This window comes from Eptesicus fuscus, chromosome 16 (genome assembly GCF_027574615.1).
Source record: "Eptesicus fuscus isolate TK198812 chromosome 16, DD_ASM_mEF_20220401, whole genome shotgun sequence".
Lineage (NCBI taxonomy): Eukaryota > Metazoa > Chordata > Mammalia > Chiroptera > Vespertilionidae > Eptesicus > Eptesicus fuscus.
The window spans coordinates 55,326,403-55,348,698 of NC_072488.1; the positions used below are offsets into that span (position 1 = coordinate 55,326,403).

The window sequence follows — 22,296 nt, forward strand, 5'->3', positions numbered from 1 at the left end:
AGACATATTTCAAAGTGTGGTGTGAATGGGATTCTTGTGGGGCCTGGGAAACTGAGACTAGGAGAAGAGAGACTTGCTGGCCACCAGCCACGCTGTCTGGATGAAGCACTTTCTCCTGGAATCCACAAGGTTTTAGGGCTTCATGTCTTTTGGATTTTCTCTTATGGGAGCTGTAAAGAAGGGGATAATGTATTTCTGTGGAGGAAGTACCCTTTTCACCCCACAGGGGTCCTCTTCCGGCCTGGAGGTCTTCTTCTCTGTTGGCTGCCAGGGAAACAGTGGGTGCTGGAGGGGGGCAGAAGCTCATACTGACGTGGCTCAGCGTGGCTCTGTGACAGATGGATGGGGAACCCGGCTGGTGGCTACTGAGCACTCATCCTGTGCCAGGCTTTGAGCTAGTTTACTCATTATTTCACTTAACCCTCCAAATCACTTCAAGAGTGATAAGATTTTGGAATTTCTTTTTGAAAAAAAAATGTTTTTATTGATTTTCAGAGAGGAAGGGAGAGGGAGAGAGATAGAAACATCAATGATGAGAGAGAATCATTGACTGGTTGCCTCCAGCATGCCCCCTACTGGGGATCAAGCCTACAACCCGGGCATGTGCCCTGACCAGGAATGGAACCTTGATATCCTGGTTCATAGGTCACTGAGCCACACAGGCCGGGCCTGGAATTTCTTTGTAATTTTCTTCTTGCTTGAATTTTTAAAATAGTATGTTTCATTAAAAAAGTAATAGTCATTAGTCTAAGAGATTATCATGATCTAGCTGTTGCCATTCTCATTTTCACATAAGGAAACCAAAACTCAGAGAGGTTAGAGTACTTGCTTGAGGTCACACAGCCAGTAGATACTAGAATCAGGAATTGAACCCAACCCAGACTGACTCCAGGTCTGACTTTCCATAATACCCATCCTGCCACCCCTGTAAGGAGATGGAGACCAGAAGGACACAAGTTTAAAACTTTCCATTCCTGCCTACCTGATACTTCCCTGGATACCCCACAGGAAGGAGTGTGATTTAGGTTTTCTCTCATCTCTAGATTCTTGCTGCTCAGAGTTGTAGCATCAGGATCACCTGGAGCTTGTTAGAAATGCAGAGTATCAGGCCCCACCCCAGACCCACTGAATTAGAACCACCTGGTTTTAAAAAGATCTCTGATGACATGATGCCCACCAGAGTCTGAGAAGCCCTGCTCGGCATCACACAGACTTCTCTCTTCCTTTTCAGTTAAGCTTTAGTAGCAGTTGAGGCAATGGAGAGAAAGGTCAGCCTCATTCTTAGGTGATCTAAATTAGGAGATTACTCACATGCTTGCTGGGTTTCTCTAACTTTTAAAACTTGACTCTAGGCTCCAGAAAAATCGTGGAATGGAATCTAAAACAGGTGTGTGAGCCTGTAGACAATAGTTTGGTAGTTAACACGTGGAACCCACTATGAGTTCATCATGAGAAAAAGAATCATTTCAAAATCATCACATTTTCTTTTTCTTTTTAAAAAATTATTGCTTTGAAAATCTCAGACATATGCCAAAAGAAATTCTTCACTGACACTGCCCCTAGGGCAATGGAAGCTAAAGAGAAAATTAACCAATGGGACTACATCAAAATAAAAAGCTTTTCACAGCAAAAGAAACCATCAACAAAACAACAAGAAGGCCTACTGCATGGGAGAACATATTTGCAAATGGCATCACTGATAAAGGTTTAATCTCCAACATCTACAGGCAGCTTATACAACGTAATAAAAGGAAGATAAATGATCCAATAAAAAAATGGGCAACAGACCTAAGTTGAATCTTTTCAAAAGAAGACAGAAGGAAGGCCAAGAGACACATGAAAACATGCTCAACATCACTAATTATCCGAGAGATGCAAATCAAAACAGCAATGCGGTACCATCTCACACCTGTCAGAATGGCTATCATCAACAAATCAACAAACGACAAGTGTTGGCGGGGATGCGGAGAAAAAGGAACCCTCGTGCACTGCTGGTGGGAATGCAGACTGGTGCAGCCACTGTGGAGAACAGTATGGAGTTTCCTCAAAAAACTGAAAATGGAACTTCCTGGGAATATATCCGAAGAAACTAGAAACACCAATCAGAAAGGACATATGCACCACTATGTTCATAGCAGCACAATTTACAATAGCTAAGATTTGGAAACAGCGTAGGTGCCCGTCAGCAGATGACTGGATCAGAAAACTGTGGTACATCTACACAATGGAATACTATGCTGCCATAAAAAAGAAGGAATTCTCATCATTTGCAGCAACCTGGATGGAATTGGAGAACATTATGTTAAGTGAAATAAGCCAGTCAATGAAAGAAAAATACCACATGATCTCACTCATTTATGGATAATAAAGAATGTTATAAACTTGAACAAAAAGATAGATATAGAGACAGTAAAGCATCAAACAGACTGTCAAATTACAGGGGGAAAGTTAGGGAGAGGTGGGGGAGATAAGAGATCAATCAAAGGACTTGTATGCATGCATATAAGCATAACCAACGGATGCAAAACTTGGGGGGGGGTGAGGGGATATATGGGAGTGGGGGGGGGGATGGCAATGGTAAGATATGTACACATATAATACCTTAATAAAAAAATAAAAAATAAAATGGAAAAAAAATTATTGCTTTGAGAGAGGGAGAAAGAAGGAGAGATTTGTTTTTCCACTTGTTTATGCATTCATTGGTTGATTCTTGTATGTGCCCTAATTAGGGACTAAACCCACAGCCTTGGTGTATCAGGACGACGCTCTAACCAACTGAGCTACCCAGCCAGGACACATTTTCTTCTTCTGAAAAGTAATGAACAGTTTATTATAGCAGAGTAATTGTAAAGAATCTCATGAGCTAATATGAAAGTGACATATTATTGAACTGATATTGAATTGATTCAAGACCTGATAAGTGGTTATATACATGTTTGTAAAGGTCTACCTACCCAGTCTGGGATGAAGTCTTTCTTTGCTTGTTTTTTTTTAAAAAATATATTTTTATTGATTTCAGAGAGGAAGGGAGAGGGAGAGAGAGATAGAAACCTCAATGATGAGAGGGAATCAATGATCAGCTGCCTCCTGCATGCCCCCACTGGGGATGAGCCCGCAAGCCCAGCTTGTGCTGGGCTGGGTGAAGTTTATATTGTATCACTCCAGGGATCTATCTCCCGCCTTCTCCTGGACAAAGTGGTTCTTAGTGACTTTGAAGGGCATTCCACTGAATTTCTTATGGACATACCTGTAGCTCATGGCAGATAGACTATTCTCTAAGCAGGCCCTGTTAGAAGTGTTTTAAGTCAGTTCACGGGAGCCTGGAGGCAAGTGCCATGGCAGGTGTATTCTCTCGCTTTGTGCCAGGTTAGGAAGATCTGCCCTAATGAGACTCCCAGGCAGTGTCAGCCAGAGAGGGCAGTGCCAGGGGTGCATACCTAGTGCAGGCAATAAGGGGGCGCTCTCTGCACAGGATTGAAAAACAATAACAAAAGTAGTAAAAGTCAATTGTCACCGTGCACTAGCAATTCTAAACAATGTCAGAGATAAAATACTCTTCCTTGAAAAAAGCTATATTGCTCTAAAAAAAAAAAAAGATTGCTGTTGAGTAAACCTCAAATCAGCACATTTTAAAATTACTTATCCTTGAATAAACATTGTATCCTGCCTGGAAGTTAATTCGGAGGATTATCAGTTGGATCGCCAGCCCCTAACACATGCGCACTTGGCTTCACTGTTTGCTGTCAGGTAAGTTTTTAAGGTTCAGAGTTGTTGGAGCTTACTTACACTGGCCACAGTGATGTCTCCAATCCCCAAGACACCACATCTCCCCGCAGTGTAAGTAGCTTAGAAATCAGCAGTAAAAGATAAAGAAGCAGAACTTCTGTTATTCTAGGTGACCACTTGGAGTTTTTATTAGCTTTTAAAAGAATATGTTTTTATTGATTTTAGAGAGGAAAGGAGAGAGAGAACCATCAATCGACTGCCTCCTGCACGCCCCCTGCTGGGGGATCTAGGGGTTGAGCCAGCAACCTGGGCATTATGCCCTGACCAGGAACTGAATAGGTGACATTGCGATGCATGGGATGATGCTCAACTGACTGAGCCACGGAGGCCAGGGCTTATTAGCATTTAAAATGTAAAACAATGCAACAGTGTGAAAACTATGAAGTGTAATATATGTTTGGTAGGTGCAAATTTTAGTTTATACATGAAATGTGTATGTGAATATGCATATGAATAAAAATATGAAACATTAGACTAGACTATTTAAAAAATATAATTATGGGTGTAAAATATTAGAGCAGGCCCAGTGTGGGGTTGTTCTATGCTGGGCGCCCCCATAGCAGATCGGCATTGGGTTCCAAGTGACAAGTTGTAGGTGACAGCCAGCATGATTGTGCTTGCTTCTAGCTCTTCATCTCCAGCCATTTCCTGGCTGCCCTGCTTCGTTTGTATTCCTGGTGGGCAACTGCTCCTCTTTTCCCTTCCTGCCTAAGACACGCTGTCTGATTTGCAGATGACTCGAAGATTAGCATAGTGAGATAATGATGACAGAACAAAATTCACAATGATCTGGACAGTTTGGAAAACTACACTGAACGCAATCAGTTAGGGATGAAGGTGAGGACCCCACTTCAGGTTAAAAAGTTCAGTGTCATGAGAAAATATTGGAGGTGATGGACATGTTCACTATCAAATTGCACATTTGAAATACGTGCAGTTTACGTATGTCAATTATACTTCAATCAAGCTGTTTTAAAAGGCAATGACAAATGGACAAACAGAGGGCAGCTCTGACTTGGCTGCAAAGCCTTTGAGAAAACCTGGGAGGTTCTAGTGACTATAATTGTAATTTGACCTTAAATAAGTGAATTTTTTTGCTAAAGAAGCTAATGGAATCACAATGTCCAGATCCAGGAAATGTGAATAGCACCACACCTGGAAACCATACTCTGTTCTGGGCACCATGATTTCAAGTTTTGTGACCCAGGGTCTTGTCCTTGAGTGGCCGGTGGTAAGATTTGGAGCTTCTTTGGGACCCAAGTTACCTGAGTTCTTCAGCAACCCAGTCTGTGCTCGCGAACCTCACACACCTACCTCCCCAGAGAATGCAATCCTGACTTGAGACAGACGTGAGGCTTTCATAGCTCCCCTCCTCTAGGGGCTTGGAGACCCCACTAAATGGTCAGGGTCTCATGTGAGTCCTTATAGTCTATTCTGCTGGGTACTCAGGACAAATGACCTTCTTGAACAGGGCACCCTGTGTGGCATAGTTAGGATGGGCTGTGGATTCTATGCAACTCACTAAGTATGCCTGTGTGATTCTCCTCTTCCTCTCTCATTAGGAAAGCGTAAAGAATGCAAAGTAGTGAGGAAGACATAGTTATGGGAATAACCTTCAATCTGTTCTAACCTGCAAATAAGTACTAACCATTCAGGCCCTTGAGTACTTAATTGTTATTAACAAATTACTAGCGATAGGGACACAGCAGTGTGTTAAGTTGACCACCCAGAGGCCTCCAGAAAACTCTCTGGACTGTAGGCCCAGGATCTAGCGTAGAGCAGTAGCCCATGTAGTGCCCTTCGCTTGGCTGTGTTCCTGTCTCTCCATCCCTTGGTACTAGGTTGGAACCACTGGGCCTAGCCTTTGGGCTGTCCTCGAGCCTGATGCCTTAGCACTGGCTGCTGGATCTTGCTTGATTGCCCTGCTAAGCTCACTTTCCTTTGGCTGCAGGTACGTGCGGTAGGCACATCGGAAAACACCGGAACAGTGTGAGATTTTCAGAAATGTGTATAAGGAACTGTTGAAGGAGCTGGGAATGTTTAACTTGGAGAAGGGAAATGAAGGGGAAGCATGGCAGTCATCTTCAAATTTAAAAAAAATTATTTTATTGATTTCATAGAGAGGAAAGGAGAGGCAGAGACAGAAACAACAATGATGAGAGGGAATCATTGATGGGCATGCGCCCTACTGGGGTTCGAGCCTGAAACCCAGGCATGTGCCCTGATTGGGAATCAACCTCCTTGTTCATGGGTCGACTGTCAACCACTGAACCACACCGCCTGGATAGTCTTCAAATTATTTAAGGGCTTGTTCCATTAGACAAGGATCCAGAGGGCCAAATTACGTTATAGGAGTCTGTTTTTCTGGAGAGCAAACTCAAGCTTACCATAAGGAGGAGGTCGGCAGTAATTAGGACTGGCCAACAATGAACTGTTCTTGGAAGCAGCAAACTCTTTGTCACTATGGGAATTGAAAGTCATAGTCAGGGACGGACACAAGGGATTTCTGTACTTGTATATTCTGTTGAATGTTCCTCCTGCAGGCTCTAGAATTCCACATTTCTAAAAGCCCTTGTTTTCTTACACTTTAGAGACCCATGCTCAGATTGTTAGCCCCAACCTGAGTTTCCATACCCACTTCCTCCCAGGGAGCGCAACACTTCCCTGTTTGTCACCTAACTTCTTCCCATCACCTCTCTGCTTCCATGGCCAGGATTTCTTTCCCACATTGTGGGAGTATGCGGTTGGGGCCTGTAGATATTGTGCATTATCTATAGGCTCCGCACCCACCAGATTTCACTCATTCTGGGTGTTGGGTTATGTTTTGAAATATATTTCCTTCATGCTAGCCCATGCCCTTGTCTGTCTGAATCATGGCTTTAACATGGGGAGACATGGGACCTCAATGGGAACTCTGGGAAGCCAGAAGCATCTTCCCACATCTCTCCCTCACCCACCAAAAGGGCATGCATTGTTCCTCTACTTCACTTCCACTCTCTCTGAGCCGGGAGACCACATCAGATAACACCAGTGACATCAGTAACCCTCTGATTCTTTTTTAAAAAATATGTTTTTATTAATTTTTATTTTTTTTGGAGAGAGAGAGAGAGAGGAAGGTAGAGGGAGAGAGAGAAACATCAATGATCAGAGAGAATCATTGATTGGCTGCCTCTTGCTCTCACCCTATTAGGGATGGAGTCCATAACCCAGGCATGTGCTCTGACCTGCAATCTAACCGTGACCTCTTGGTTCCTAGGTCAATGCTCATCCACTGAACCACACCAACTGGGCTAACCTGGTCATTCTTAATGCTGCAAAACACAGAACTATGACATATGTCATAATGTATAGACCTCATTTTGTATAAAATATATCATGTTTCTTGTTGCGTCATATTGTGGATAGTTATGATTTTTTATTCTTTGGGAAAAGGGACAGTTCATTTCAACAATGAGAAGGACAGGCCACACAGAATGCCCCTCCCATGCCACGGTGCCAATAACCTGTGCATTTTGGCATCAGGACCATGAGAAATTTCCACTCACTCCCTTTGCCTAGAAGACGTCCCGGTTTCTCAAGTGTCTTCTCCAGTGTGTGCCAGGAACACTTTGTGCCTCCCCTATCACAGCGCTCCTCACACTGTACGGTGATTGCCAGCTCCCTTGTCCCTCTGGCCGCTTGTGGGAGTCCCGGTGCCTGTAGGTCATACACCTATACTTGCTGAGTTAAATGGAAGGGCTTACTAGTATATGCAGAGCTCAGTAGTGTTCCCATTTGGTTCACTTTAAAATATCTGCTAAAAAGATAGTTACAGCTAACGGGCCTTTGGGAGCCCAGCCCCTCTCTTTGAAAAGTGGGAGTTTGAAGCTTAGAAAGACAAGGATGGCCCCCAGTCTTTGAAAGGCTAGTGTGGTCCCTTTTCATGGTGCCCCCGAATTCAGTCACGTTTTCTCCCTCTATTTCCAGCCTCGTCAACTTTGTGTGCCACACCTGCTTCAAGAGGCAGGAGAAGCTCCATCACTGCGGGCAGTGCAAGTTTGCGCGCTACTGTGACCGCACCTGCCAGAAGGACGCGTGGGTAAACCACAAGAAGGAGTGTTTGGCCATCAAGAGATACGGGAAGGTACCCAATGAGAACATCAGGTCAGAGCGGGGCCCTGTGGAAACGTTTGGGATTTCTGGATGTCAGGTGGGGATGGGTGGGGGAGGAGGGGTGGCAGTGACGACATTCCCAGGCCCACGGAAGCCGGGCTAAGTGCAAAGCAGGACAGAGCCCCCAAGAGACTGGATATGGCCACGTCTATGAGATCCCTTTAGGTCTGGGAGCCCGTCTAAGTGGGAGGACGGGTTAATGGCTCCAAAATATAGACCCAGGCTGGAGCTGGCTGCAGACTCATTCTGTATGGCTCCCTAATATTTAATTTAAAAATATTGATCTGCCAATGTTCAAAAATTGGAAATTTCACATTAAAAAAAATTAGTTTATTTTGGCCTGTCTTGAAAAAATATCTGAAGATTTGGCAAAATGAGCTAGAGCTCAATCCATCTACCCCCTTTACAAAATACGGAGTTTTTCAAGGAACCACAGCCTCACTCGTCCTGCTGGTTGTACACACAGCCCTCTGCACCAAAAGGCACTTGCATTTGCAACAGTTAGTGACCTCCCTGAGCAGCCATCGCCAGAAATTTCAGGGCTAATGCCTTGGGAGCCCCAGTTCAAGAAATCCCAAGTCCTGGAGCTCCACCAGGGAGGGCCTGATGCTCTACCAGGGCCAGGGGCTTATGAAGCCGGCAGTGGAGAGCAGGGGAGATGAGGAAGGGAAAGTTGGGGTCATCTTTATCATGCTTGGAGGATATGACGTTAAAGCACAGACTGGAATCATCATGTGCTGGTGATTGTTAAAAAATGTATTTTTATTGGTTTCAGAGAGGAAGGAGAGAAAGAGAGAGACAGAAACATCAATTATGAGAGAGAATCATTGATTGGCTGCCTCCTGCATGCCCCCCCTACCCGGGATTGAGCTTGTAATCCAGGCATGTGCCTTGACTGGGAATTGAACTGTGACCTCCTGGTTCATAGGTCAATGTTTAACCACTGAGCCACACCAGACATGCTGCAAAATGAAATGGCTCAACCAGCTTCCCTATCCCCATTAGTTCCAGGAGTTGAAATCCTACTTCATTTTTTTTTTTTGTAATCTCACATGCAATTGTATGCATGTGTGTATGTATGTATTTATGCATTTATGTATCTATTTGTTAATCCTCACCAGAGGATATTTTTTTACTTTTATTTTTAGAGAGAGTGGAAGGAAGGAAGGGAGGGGGATAAAGAGAGAGAGTGGTAGAGGGGATAAAGAGAGAGAGAGGTAGAGAGAGAGAGAGAGAGAGGAAGAAAGAAAGAAAAATTGACGTGAGAGAGACATATAGATTGGCTGCTTCCTGCACACACTTTGACTAAGGCCAGAGATGGAACCTGCAACCCAGGTATGTGCCCTTGACCAGTAATCGAACCCCACTATTCTTCAATGTATAGGCTGATGATCTATTCACTGAGCAACACTGGCCAGGGCTTTATTTATTTATTTAAAATATATTTTGTTGATTTTTTTACAGAGAGGAAGGGAGAGGATTGAGAGTTAGAAACATCGATGAGAGAGAAACATCGATCAGCTGCCTCTTGCACACTCCCTACTGGGGATGTGCCCACAACCAAGGTACATGCCCTTGACTGGAATCGAACCTGGGACCCTTCAGTCTGCAGGCTGACGCTCTATCCACTGAGCCAAACTGATTAGGGCAGGGCTTTATTTATTTTTAATTTCAACTTTATTGAGGTAGAATTGACATAAAATTGTAAGATATTTGAAGTGTGCATCATGGTGATTTGATATACATGTACATTGTGAAGGAATGTCCCCCATCTACTTAATTAACACAGCCATCACCCTACATGTTTATTTATTTTTTTTTTGTGTGAGAACATTTAAGTTCTCTCTTAGCAAATTTTAATTATACAATACAATGTTATCAATACAGCCATCATGTTTTATATTAGACTAGAGGCGCCGTGCATGAAAATTCGTGCACTTGTGGTGGTGGGGAGGTCCCTCAGCCCAGCCTGCCCCCTCTCACAGTCCGGGAGCCCTCAGGGGATGTCCTACTGACAGCTTAGGCCCACTCCCCACAGTTTGGCCTCTCTCTGAGGGAGGTGACCTGGCTGATCAGGGGAAGGCACCGCCCCCATCCCCCACCGCTGCTGCCACTGCTGGCCGCTGTGGCTTTGTCTGTAAGGATGTTCCGCTGTCCGGTCTAATTAGCATATTATGCTTTTATTATTATAGATTCTTAGAGCATATCCATCTTGTAACTGAATGCTTGTATCCTTTTTTAAAGTGAATTTAATGGGGTGACATTGGTTAATAAAATTATATAAGTTTCAGGTATACAATTCTATAATAAATCATCTGTATATTATAGCATGTGTTTATCACCCCAGTTTGTGCCCTTTTACCAACTTTTCCATATTTTCCTCAACCACCAGTCCCCGGCAAACACTTTTCTATGATCTGATTCTGTAAGTTTGGCTTTTTTTTTTTTTTTAAGACCCCACATATAAGGGAAAGTATGCACTATTTATTTTTCTCTGTCTGACTTGTTTCACTTAACATAATGTCCTCAAGGTCCATCCATGTTGTCCCAAATGGCAAGCTTTCCTTCTTTCTCATGATTAATATAAAAAATCTCACCTCTTCCTTTCCTATTTATCTGTTGATGGCACTTAGGTTGCTTCCATGTCTTGGCTATTGTGAATACTGCTGCAGTGAACATGGGTGCAGGTATCTCGCTGATAACTTACCTGTCTCTAAGACCCTGAGCCAGTGTTCCCTCCTATGACTAGGAGGTCTCTCCCTCCAGCTGCACAGTGCTAGCTGGTAATTTCCTGTGATACTGGGTTGAAGTCTGTCGCCCATTAGTCTTAATCTCTGAGCTTTGTGACATTCTTCCTAACATTTGGAGGTAGCAGACACCCCAGTCCGAGTCTTATTTTCCCCAGTTCTATCCTGCACTCCATGTGGGGACATCTTGGTTCTCAGGTGCTTGGGGTCCCCAACAGGGCATCCCTTGTGGAAATAACCCCATGACCCAAATGAGAGGAAAAAAGGGCCATACTTTGACAAGGGGGCTCCTCTTTAGGGGGTTTCTGTCCTAGGCCACCAGTCCTTCCCTGGTGCCTGGCCGGTGAATGGCAGAGTTGGCAAAGTGTCTCTTGGTTACAGGCTTCATCTTGTGAGTATGGGCTGTTTACTAGTTAACAGGGGGTCCTCTCTGCCCTCAGGATTAAGTACACCCCTCTGTCTCACACTCAAAGCCCTGAGCTCTCCTGAGCCCTCTGCTCCAGCCAGGCCAGATCCCACCCTGCTTCCTGCTTATGCCATGCTCTTGGCTGCATCCAGGCCTTTGCTTATACTGTCTCCCCACCTAGATTGTCTTCTTCACCTTCTCTTTATCCAATCATTAAGAATATAAATAAGTTCACACACAAAGATCTCCTAAATGCCTCTGAAGGTTAGCATGACAGGGAATATATGTTACCCTCATTTTATTGGTCATTAGAGAGGTTCAGGGAGGTCATATGGCTTGCCCAGGGTCACACAGGAAGAAGTGGAAACAGGTCATTAGGCTCCTTCGCCAGTGCTCATCTCAATTAGCCATACTACCAGGCGAGACCCAGGCTGCCATACCTCATGGTGTCCCAAGACCCCATGCAGGTTCTCCTAGACCCACGTGACCTGGGTTCGGCCCACCTCTCCACCTTTATTTGCTTTCTGCTCCTCATTCCCTGTGCTCCAGCCTCCTTTGTCTTCTTGCTGTTTCTCCTTCATGCCAAGCTCATTCCTCCTTCAGAGGCTTTGTACTCATTGCTCTTTCTCCATCGCACACAGAGCTGGCTCCTTCTGTTCAGCTTGAGTGTGCCTCACCCCTGCCACCTTCCTGGGTCCCCTTGTCTTCTCCTCCACCCCCTGCCACTTTCTATCATGTTACCTGATTCTATTTTCCGCATAACATTTAACATTAGTTTAATGATCTTTTAAACTTTTGTCTCCCCCACTATAAGAAACTTCATGATAGAAGAAATTCTGTCTGGTTCAAGACTGTGTCTTGGGCCTGACACTGTGCCTGGCATGCATTAGGCACTCAGTATGTGTTTGTTGAATGAATGGAAGCAGTGGGTCTCCCTAACCCTGCCCTTCTCCGCAGGCTGGCTGCACGTATCATGTGGCGGGTGGAGAGAGAGGGCACCGGGCTCACAGAAGGCTGCCTGGTGTCCGTGGACGACCTGCAGAACCACGTGGAGAACTTTGGGGAGGAGGAGCAGAAGCAGCTGCGGGTGGACGTGGATACATTCTTGCAGTACTGGCTGCCCCAGAGCCAGCAGTTCAGCATGCAGTACATCTCGCACATCTTCGGCGTGGTATGGTTTCTCATGAAGTGGGGGTGGGGGTGAGTGACAGCTGGGATTGTCCACCGAATAAGTTTTCAGATGCTGCCAGGCCAGAGTGGGGAAGAGGAGCCAAGAGAAGAACTGGAGGGAGACAGAGCCCTAGAATGAACAACTGTCATCCTGTCCTCTGTCCTTCTGGTCTCGTTTACTATGAGGTCATTCCTGCCCTATCTGACGTTGGCATCCCAACACAGACTTTCCATTATCTCTGAATGGTAGATTTGGATGTTATTTTACCTCCTTGTTTATCTACATGTCCTGTATTCTCTCCTTTCCATTTTGAAAACAAAGACCCAATTACCATCCATTCTTGCCTATTAGTCACCTTGAAAATAAGGCCCTTCCTTTTCTGAGGTCTGAGGGGAAGGATAATGGGAGTAGTGGGTGTGGAAGCCAGAGAGAAGGGAGTAAGGGCTTCTCTCTTGCAGCCCTGAGAGTCCAGGAGGTGGGGGTGGGAGTCCAGAGGGTCATCAGGCCTTGGGCTGTGGGGATAGATGTCTTCTTTCTGGCAGGCCCAGCACCTTTTGTGGGGTTGGTGAACGGGCTAAAGAGGGAGGTTATTTAATAACAACAGCATGATCAGAACCAACATCTCTAGTCTTTACCATGTGCCAGTGCTTCTGTAATGTCAGAGTTCCCCAGAGAAACAGTATCTATCTATCTATCTATCTATCTATCTATCTATCTATCTATCTATCTATCATCTATCTATCTATCTATCTATCATCTATCTATCAATCATCTATCTATCTATCTATTGACAGAAATGATTCATTTTAATGAATTAGCTCTTGAGATTATAGAGTGTAAATTCAAAATCTGCCAGTACGCCTGCAGGCAGGACACCTCAAAAAAGAGTTGTGGTTTGAGTCCAAAGGCCGACTGCTGGCAGAATTCCTTCCTGCTCAGGGGAAGTCAGTCTTTTTTCTATTAAGTTTGTTAATTGATCACATGAGGTCACCTATGTTGTGCAGGATAATTTGCTTTATTCAAAATCTACTGATTTAAATGCTAACCTATCCAAAAAACACCTTCACAGAAACACAGAATAATGTTTGACCAAATATGTGGGTACTACAGCCCAGCCAAGTTGACATATAAAATTAACCATCGTAGCTTCCCATGTATTATTTTATGCAATTTTTACAACACAAGGTGAAATTCATGCTTAACATTCCTATTTTATAAACAGAAAGCCTAGATACATTCGTGGATACATTCTTGCAGTACTGGCTGCCCCAGAGCCAGCAGTTCAGCATGCAGTACATCTCGCACATCTTCGGCGTGGTATGGTTTCTCATGAAGTGGGGGTGGGGGTGAGTGACAGCTGGGATTGTCCACCGAATAAGAGAGATTCACATGCCTTCCACAGGCCACGCAGTGAGCTGGTGTCCGTGGAAGGGCTAGAAGCAGGCTGCCTGGTGCCAGAGTTGCTCCTCTTAGCACTGAGGCTCCACAGGCTTGGGTGTCATAGACCTTCCTGGGTAACCCCAAGGGGCCTGGGGACTGCAGCCACAGGATGGCATAATTACCAAAGTGTAGAGCTAAAAGGACCGTAGAGATCATCTGGTCCAACTCACTCAACCTGTAGATGGGAAAATGGGGTTCAGAGAAGAAAGAGATTTAACTAAGGTAACATAGCTTGTTAGTACTGACAGGCTTAACTTCATGTATGTATTTGCTGAATGACTGATGAGATTGAATGGAGAAAGTGACAGTCCTCCAATTTTATAGCAAATAGCCATGTCTGTACATATCAATATACACATGTAAATGTATATTTTATTATGTATAGTATCTATTCCTGTTTATTATTTATATATAAAACAGAAATTTCTGTGCAGTTGTCAATGTAGTTTAGGTCATATTTATTCTTATGCATTTTCATACCCTGATAGCAGATATTTGGAATCTGTTTCTATAAAGAACCACTTATTTTTAAGGGAAAGGAAATAAATTGAGTGTCACATAAGTAATAACCAAATTGATTTGTCTTGAAATTTATAAATACTAGTAAATGTTGCACTTACCAGAATTTAAAATTGTGAACAGGGATTATAAAATATCCAGCAGACACAATAAAACAGAAATGTCAATTTTCTCTTATGAACAGCTATAGGAGTTGAGGGTGGGTAGACAAAGAAAGCAGGGGACACACACACACACACACACACACACACACACACACACACACACCCTAAGGCAGGGTAGCGCATGGAGAAAGAAACCAAATAGATACTGGGGAAGACTCATGTGAGACCCAGGTACAGGAAAAGGAGAGACTTTCAGAATCAACATTTCTATCTTTGGCCTTTTTATTTTTATCATTTTTTATTGATTTCAGAGAGGAAAAGAGAGGGACTGCCAGGGTTCTTGTCCCAGCATTATGAAGGGTTCAGCAATCTGGAGAAAGGCTGTGCGTAGATCCAATAAGGAGGAGTCCAAAGATGAAAGGTAGTTTTGAAAGGCATTGGGGGTCAGAGGAGCTTCAGCTAAAGGAGCTAAAGACTCCCTTGTCTCAGGACCCCATGCTTTTTATTAACACAATTTGTCCTAAGGCAAGGTGGAGATAATACACTTCAAAGGGTAGGGTTTCAAAGGGTAGGGTTTACAGAAGCATTGTCAGATTGGGGAATAGCCTACAGCTGTTCAGGTGTTTGGCCAACAGGAGGCAATAACATGTAGATTAAGATGCCCTGAGCTGTCTGGCAGCAAACGATTATCCTATTCAGGTTTGGGGGAGATGCTTTTTAGCCTTTCCAACAGGCAACCACATATGTGGCTCAGCCCTTGTTGAGTCCCCAAGCTTCATCAACCTTTTGATGAAACTCTTGTAACCATGACATGCTAGAACTGGCTTCCAGCAGGGAAAGAGAGAAACATCAGTGATGAGAGAAAACCATTGATAGGTTGCCTCCTACTCACAACCTGGGCATGTGACCTGATCAGGAATCGAACCATGACCTCCTGGTTCATAGGTCAGTGCTCAACAACTAGGCCACACTGGCCAGACATTCTTTGGCCTTTTTATAATACAGCTACCCAAAACTTACAAGGCAGTGCTGCATTTTAGCAAACATGGGAGTCTCCATGATACTAATTTAGAGGGTCATTTAGAATCACACAGAGAACAGAGACTCTTTTGTTTCCAGACCCTAAGCATTGCCAGGATGAGACTGGTTTTCTATTTTTTAAAAAACACCTTTCAGTAGAGAGGATGGTGTTGTGTCCCTAGTCTGTGTGTGTTAGCTGACTCTTTGTCTCTTCCCCTGGGTAGATTAACTGCAATGGTTTCACGCTCAGTGATCAGAGGGGCCTGCAGGCAGTGGGCGTGGGCATCTTCCCCAACCTGGGCCTGGTGAACCATGACTGTTGGCCCAACTGCACTGTCATCTTTAACAACGGCAAGTGAGTATGTCTTTCACTGGGGGTGCTGTGATGGGGGTGGGGAGACCTCATGGTGTTCTCGCCACTTGACTTAAGGCAACGTTTCATGAACTAGCATGGTTTTCAAATGGGAAAAAAATAGAAATTTTATTGTAGAATATTTGTGTTAGGAGAAAGGTAATGGGGAGGCTAGTAGAGAACTCCACATGGGTAATTTCTGAGTCTTTGTATGTTTCTTGAGGTTGCCTAGATATGTCAGATAAACCTCTAACTACTATTTTAAAACTTGATGCCTTGATCCCTAGAGGTCATTACAAAACATCAAATGAGAAGCATATATCAGTCAAGGTCCCAGCAGAAATCCAAAGGCATACTCAGAGCTTACCTGAATGGAATTTAATAAAAGGCCTATTCATAGAAATGCGAGTAGCATTTAAGCAACTAATAAAGAACAGTGAAGTGTCCAGGGTCTCGCTACAGCATGAAACCATTATTACCTCTAGAGTGGAAGGGCAAATGGAAGAAGTACTGTTTTTGTGTTTGCTGAGAGCCACGGGAGAGACCCTTTCCAACAGTGTGGCTGTGCCACTGCTAGAACCACAGTAAGGCAGAGAGGGAGCCAGGAGACTAAATAGCCCAACCACTCTCCTCCCATCTTCTGATCTCCTCCCATTGGCCAAACCCCAACTAGAAGCCAGAGGGCAAAGGAAACTGGTGATGAAGTCCTCAGAGGTCAGTTAGCACCCTCCTCCAAATAAGGCACAGAGGGGACAGAAGGGAATTTGGGGGTGGGACACAAATGGAGAAGAATCAGCAAAGAGGGTGAGCCCCGGTTGTCCCTGGCTCAGCTGGAGGGGGCGGATTTGGGGAATGAGGCCTGAGCAATTTTGCTTTTGCTCTTAGAGACAAGCTCTTACGACGGATACAAGTTGACTGAGTCATCAACAATGAGCAAGTTTCCCCCCAAAACTTCCTGGAAAACAAAGACAATGGTTTCTGGTTCTTAGCCAAGATTCAAGCTTAAGCTCCAATATAGCAGGGACTCTAGTTACCCTTTTCCTTCCTACTTCTGGAAGCAAGGGCCCACATGACACCAGGCTCTTAAGCAATTGAGAAAGTCACTCAAGACAGTGAGGTTTATTTTGGATCCAGATGATAATCTTTTCACAGCATTTGTGTTTCCCTTCCTACGCCTCTGGGGGCCGCTTCATGGAATGCTCCCCAGACGAGCTGTTGTCCAGGGTTAGCCTCGTTGGTAGAGAGGGTCAAATTCACTCACATACGGGGCTGGTCTTTCTTGAACCCCTTTCACTAAGCAATGGTGACCCAGGTTCTTCTTTTCGCTACATGTAACTGCCCCAGGAACCCGGAACTCTTTTTCCAGATCAGCTCCAGTGTCTGCGCGGGCTTCTATGCAGCCGTTAATTTGGAGCAGCCACGTTTTACCAGGGCTTTTTGGTTGCTATACAAGAGAAGGTGACTTTTCAGTCACTGTCTAGCTGCCTGCCATAGTGGAAAGAACACTGGTCATGATGTTAGGAGCCCAATTCACACCCCAATCATTTTATCTACTACCTGTGTGACTTACCCAGCCTCCATACATGGTTCCAACTCTCCATGAGATAGACATAAAAAGAGGCAACACTTATCTGTCCAAGGTTCTTGTTAGTGGGATAATATGCTTTCCATACTTTTTTTTTTAAAGTACTCTACTTTTAAATGCATTGTCTCATGAATCTTATTGCCCGTTTATAGATGAGAACACTGAGGCCTGGGAAGGGAAGTCACTTGTCCAGAGCTGTGTACTTTTGAACTCAGAACCTCTCATTCCAAATCCAGTGACATTTCCACTATACCAGGCACACCTTGTCAAGTGAGCCCAGCCACAGGGGCTGGACTACAGGGGCTGGGCTAGAGGTTGTTGTTATGGCCAAAGCTTTGATTGCATCTGAAATACTGTGCACCTTTGCTAGCCATGCGGGATCTGTCAATGGTAATGATGTCCATTTGGGTGTCTGTTTTGTCTTTCAGTCATGAGGCAGTGAAATCCATGTTTCACACCCAGATGAGGTGGGTCAGTTCTTTCAAACTTCCCTGCTCCTCTGACCCACCTCCCTCACTTGCCTGGTTCCCAAGATGCCCTTTCCCAAGATTCTGTGGCTGCTGTCTGTCTGTTTGTCCTTCTGTACCCCAGAGTCTCATCTTTTTTGAATGCTGTATTCTTTGTTCTTTAAAAAAGAATTTTTTTTTTGTGTTAATCCTCACCCGAGGATATTTTTTCCATTGCTTTTTCAAAGAGAGTGGAAAGGAGGGAGGGGGGGGGGGGAGGAGAGTCAGAGAAGAGAGAGAGAGAGAAACATCAATGTGAGAGAGAAATATAGATTGGTTGCCTCCCACATGCACCCCGACTGGGGCTGGGAATAAAATCTGAGACCCTTTGGTGCTTGGGCCTATGCTCTAACCACTGAGCCATGCTGGCCAGCGCTATTCTTAATGCATTTAATCATTTTCTTCTTTACTCACCCACTACTTGACATGCCTTTGTTTTCTTTTCCTTTTTTTTTAAAAAAGTTTTTATTGATTTTTAGAGAGAGAGGAAGGAAGAGAGAAAGAGAAACATCAATGTGACAGACTGCCTCCTGCACTCCCCCTACTGGGGATTGAGCCTGCAATCTAGGCACCTGCCCGGACCTGGAATCGAACTGTTGACCTTTTTGTGTATGGGATGACGCTCAACCAACTAAGCCACACCGGCCAGGGCTATTTTGTTTTCTTCCTTTCTCCTCTTTCACTCCTCACTTTTTCATTCCTCCAACCTCAAAGCGTTACTGTCTCTTCTGGTCCACATCATCTTGGCAAAAACCCAGGTTTTTCCCTCTAAACCCTGCTTACCATGAAGTGAGGACTGCTGATACTACTGACCTACTAAAGGACTATGTGTTTGTTTATAACCCCCAACCTCTCACCCAGACTGGGTTCTGAAAATCGCACCCATAACTGTGATATTTTGATAAATATTTATTCATAGTATTCTGTTTACTGCTCTGGCCAACTATGAATTCATGGTTTAGGTTAGATTTTACTTTTGACTTTTCTTTTTTTTTAAAATATATTTTATTGACTTTTTACAGAGAGGAAGAGAGAGGGATAGAGAGTCAGAAACATCCATGATAGAGAAACATCGATCAGCTGCCTCCTACACAACCCCTACTGGGGATGTGCCCGCAACCGAGGTACATGCCCTTGACCGGAATCGAACCTGGGACCTTTCAGTCCGCAGGCCGACGCTCTATCCACTGAGCCACACCGGTCTCGGCTTACTTTTGACTTTTCTTAATCACAACCAAAAGGTCCCAGATGGATCTTTTTCTCAAATGGGGCTTAAAAGTACTTGAAATGCTCTTTGGATTTAGAACAAAATGCTGCATGTGAGTTTGGGCTTTGGGAATGCAGGGGCAGAGTGGTTTGTGCACCTGAGACTGTGTTGGCATGCATTGCACGTGACTTTGAATGATTCACATCATCTCCTGAGCATTTTGTTCCACATCCATAGAGCAAAGGTCAAGATGATAGCATCTCTAGGGACCTTCCCAATCTCTAAAAATATACTTAAATTACTTGCCTACTTGTGGCTCAATTGACTGAACTATAAAATTGCAGAGCATTACAGATGGGAGGAGTCTGGGGTCCAGAATGGAGCGGTAGTCACTATTTATTCCCTGATCCCCAATTCCAAGTTAGTAAATGGGGTATACATTTTTTATATTTAAGTGACATTAAATTATTTTGGTTTTGAAAATTTGCTAATAGCATTGAAATAATTTGAGACACTCCGAAACTGGCTTAACCATGATGGAAAGTAAAGCTATTGGAAATCCTAACTTATTGGCCATTGAGTCACTGTTGAATGGGGATATGTTACTATGGTGAACTGCCTCTGTAAAAGGGGTGGGTGGGGTTAGCAGTTTACTTACCCTACCAGGACCAAATGCCAAAGATCCACACTCAACCTTGGCTCTAAAGTTGCTCACATGGACCTTCTTAGGACATTATCAGAGTCCTAAAATTGAGGGCTTTGGTGCACCTCACTTCTCATGCATTGCAGACTCAGGAGGCAGACTGAAAACCATCAGGCCAATACGATGTGTTGAGGTGTGAATGGCACTTGAGTTCTAATCTTGACTCTGTGGCCAAAGTGTGTGGGACCTTTGGGGATGTTACTTCACCTCTCTGGGTATCAGTGCCCTCATTTGTGAATTGAGAAGATTGATTGCCTGCAGTTTGGACATATTAGGATTTCAAGCAGACCTGGGAGTAGAATCACTGGGCCCTCCCCTCCCTCTTGCCTTTCATCCCTTCAGTACCAGCTGCTGCCAAAAATTGGGGTGGGAAGAAGGAACAGGAGGTGAAGGGGAACTTACATTTTGGCAGGTGCCATTTGAGTTGTTTTTATATATAGTATTACATTTATTTGGCATGTCAGTGGACTCCACTTTGAGAGAAGGCATGTCACCTCTGACACTTGGACATGCATGTCACTGCCGTTCAGTAGCTGCCTGCTTGATTGTCACTTTAGGGCACGTGGAAGGGGATGCCTTTGACTGGGACCCTTCTGAGGTGCTGAAATTGTGTCCCGGCCTTTCATACGGTGTCGGACAGCCACTGTTGGAGGCAAAAGAAATGATCATGGACCTCTCTGCCGATACTCTGCCCGGCGTCCGCATCCTGCCACTCACTCTCTGGGGGATGGTTTCTATTGGGTAGTGAGGCCCAGGATCCTGGGGAGACACAGAAGCACAGCTCAGGGCTCACCACTTGTTTTCTGTAGCTTCTGGCCTTGTGCATGGCTGAGAGGCCCACAGGCTGATCTCTGCTTGATTGGCTAACCTGGGTGTCAGTTTTCACCACAGGCTTTTGTTTTCAGCATATTCTGCATTTATTACATGGCAAAGTGGGTTGTGCTGTAGGTCATTGGAGGGTCAGGTCTAGGCTGGAAGGGGATTGAAATGCCATCTGCTCTTGCTAACCACCTTCGACCACAAAGCCCTGTCCCCCAATAAACACACAAGTGAACAATGCATCTGACTAACAGAGCCAGCTTTTGCTGAATAAGTCTCCTCAACCACTGGTTGAGGTAAGAAGGGACTTACAGTCACTCACAGAATAGGCCAAGATTGGCGGTGAATGAATGTGTGTGTTTCTGAGCAAGCAGTCCCCAAACTAAGCAGGAATGACTCTTGAGTCTTCATTTGTTTGAGTTTTCACCTTATTATTATTTCTCCCTTTCTTTGTCAACAACCAATAGCTGAATGTACAGGGATGATTGCGGGCATGGGAGCAATATGTGGCTTTAAGACCAAGACGGGTCCTCTCCCGGGAATCTATTTGAGCAGATTTCAGGGCGATTTATGGAATGAAGCAGATTTGATTGTTATAATGAGTAGAGCAGAATTATTCAGAAAACTGCCCGTTAGGCCACATTTCCTCTAATTTTGGAGGGAACAGGAGTTTCCTCACCTGCTAGTGGAAGTCATTGTCTTTGAGACCCAACTCCTCGAACCCGGAAGAGCACAGATGCCACTCTGAAGCCGTGGACTTGATTTACTCTTTTCCTTTTCCTGCTCCAGAATTGAGCTCCGGGCCCTGGGCAAGATCTCAGAAGGCGAAGAGCTGACCGTGTCCTATATCGACTTCCTTAACGTCAGCGAAGAACGCAAGAAGCAGCTGAAGAAGCAGTACTACTTCGACTGCACGTGTGAGCACTGCCAGAAAGGGCTGAAGGACGACCTCTTTCTGGGGGTGAAAGAAGACCCAAAGGTACACACAGCCCTACTGGGGGTGTTTGTGCCACCTCCACAGGAGCCAGGCATGGGGATCCCACAGCTAATCAATGCACCCTGCTCAGTAGTTCCCAGAGGGCCAGCCTGTAACCCTGGGGAAGGCTGTAGGGGTGGGGGACAGGGCACTGCCCATAGGTCCCCGCTAGTGTCCGGGCACTGCCATGTGCTAGGTGTTTGAGTTTGGGGATATTACGCAGTTTTCTCATCTATAAAATAGGAATGATGGCAACCATGATAAGGGGTTGTTCTGAGCATTAAACACAATTACATATGTAAAGGGTGTGGCATGGAGAGTAGACACTCAGTAAGTTTTAGTCCTCTCCTTGCCCCTTTGCCATTTAGATAACGCTGGGAATTGCACATATTGAGACCAGATGGGCAGAGATTCGTTGTCTGGTTATCACAAAGATTTTCCTAGTCCCATAGAAATGGGTAATGTGGAGATGGGGCACTGTTTAGATTGGTTAATTTGCCAAGTCCTGAGGAGCTGTTGCCTAATGGATGGTGGGACCACTGAGCAGTGGGAAGGCTTGCTAAGGGGCATGTCAGGAGCTCAGTGAAGCTGGGAGAAAGTGGAGCTGCAGGTGTTGGAGCGGCCGATTAAAGCAGTATGCCCTCAATTACTTCTTGCGGTGGGAAAGCTGGAGGCTGCACCGGGGCAGGCGCCACTCCCCCTACTTCATTAGCCCCCATGGGAAGGTACACTGGTGGAGAGTCAGGTGGATCAGCACAGATGTAAGGGTCCTCTCACTGCTGAGGGACCCAGAACAAAAGGCT

At 44.9% G+C, this 22,296-nt stretch overlaps 1 protein-coding gene across 1 annotated transcript in view; it reads left to right on the forward strand.

Annotated features, from left to right (window-relative positions):
* Positions 1-22,296, forward strand: part of SMYD1 (SET and MYND domain containing 1) — a 51,523-nt gene that overhangs the window by 19,908 nt on the left and 9,319 nt on the right. Inside the window, exons 2-6 of the mRNA XM_054728040.1 lie at positions 7,753-7,929; positions 12,049-12,262; positions 15,570-15,700; positions 17,711-17,749; positions 21,307-21,496. Coding sequence (XP_054584015.1) covers positions 7,753-7,929; positions 12,049-12,262; positions 15,570-15,700; positions 17,711-17,749; positions 21,307-21,496 — 751 coding nt within the window. The remainder of the gene's footprint in view (positions 1-7,752; positions 7,930-12,048; positions 12,263-15,569; positions 15,701-17,710; positions 17,750-21,306; positions 21,497-22,296) is intronic.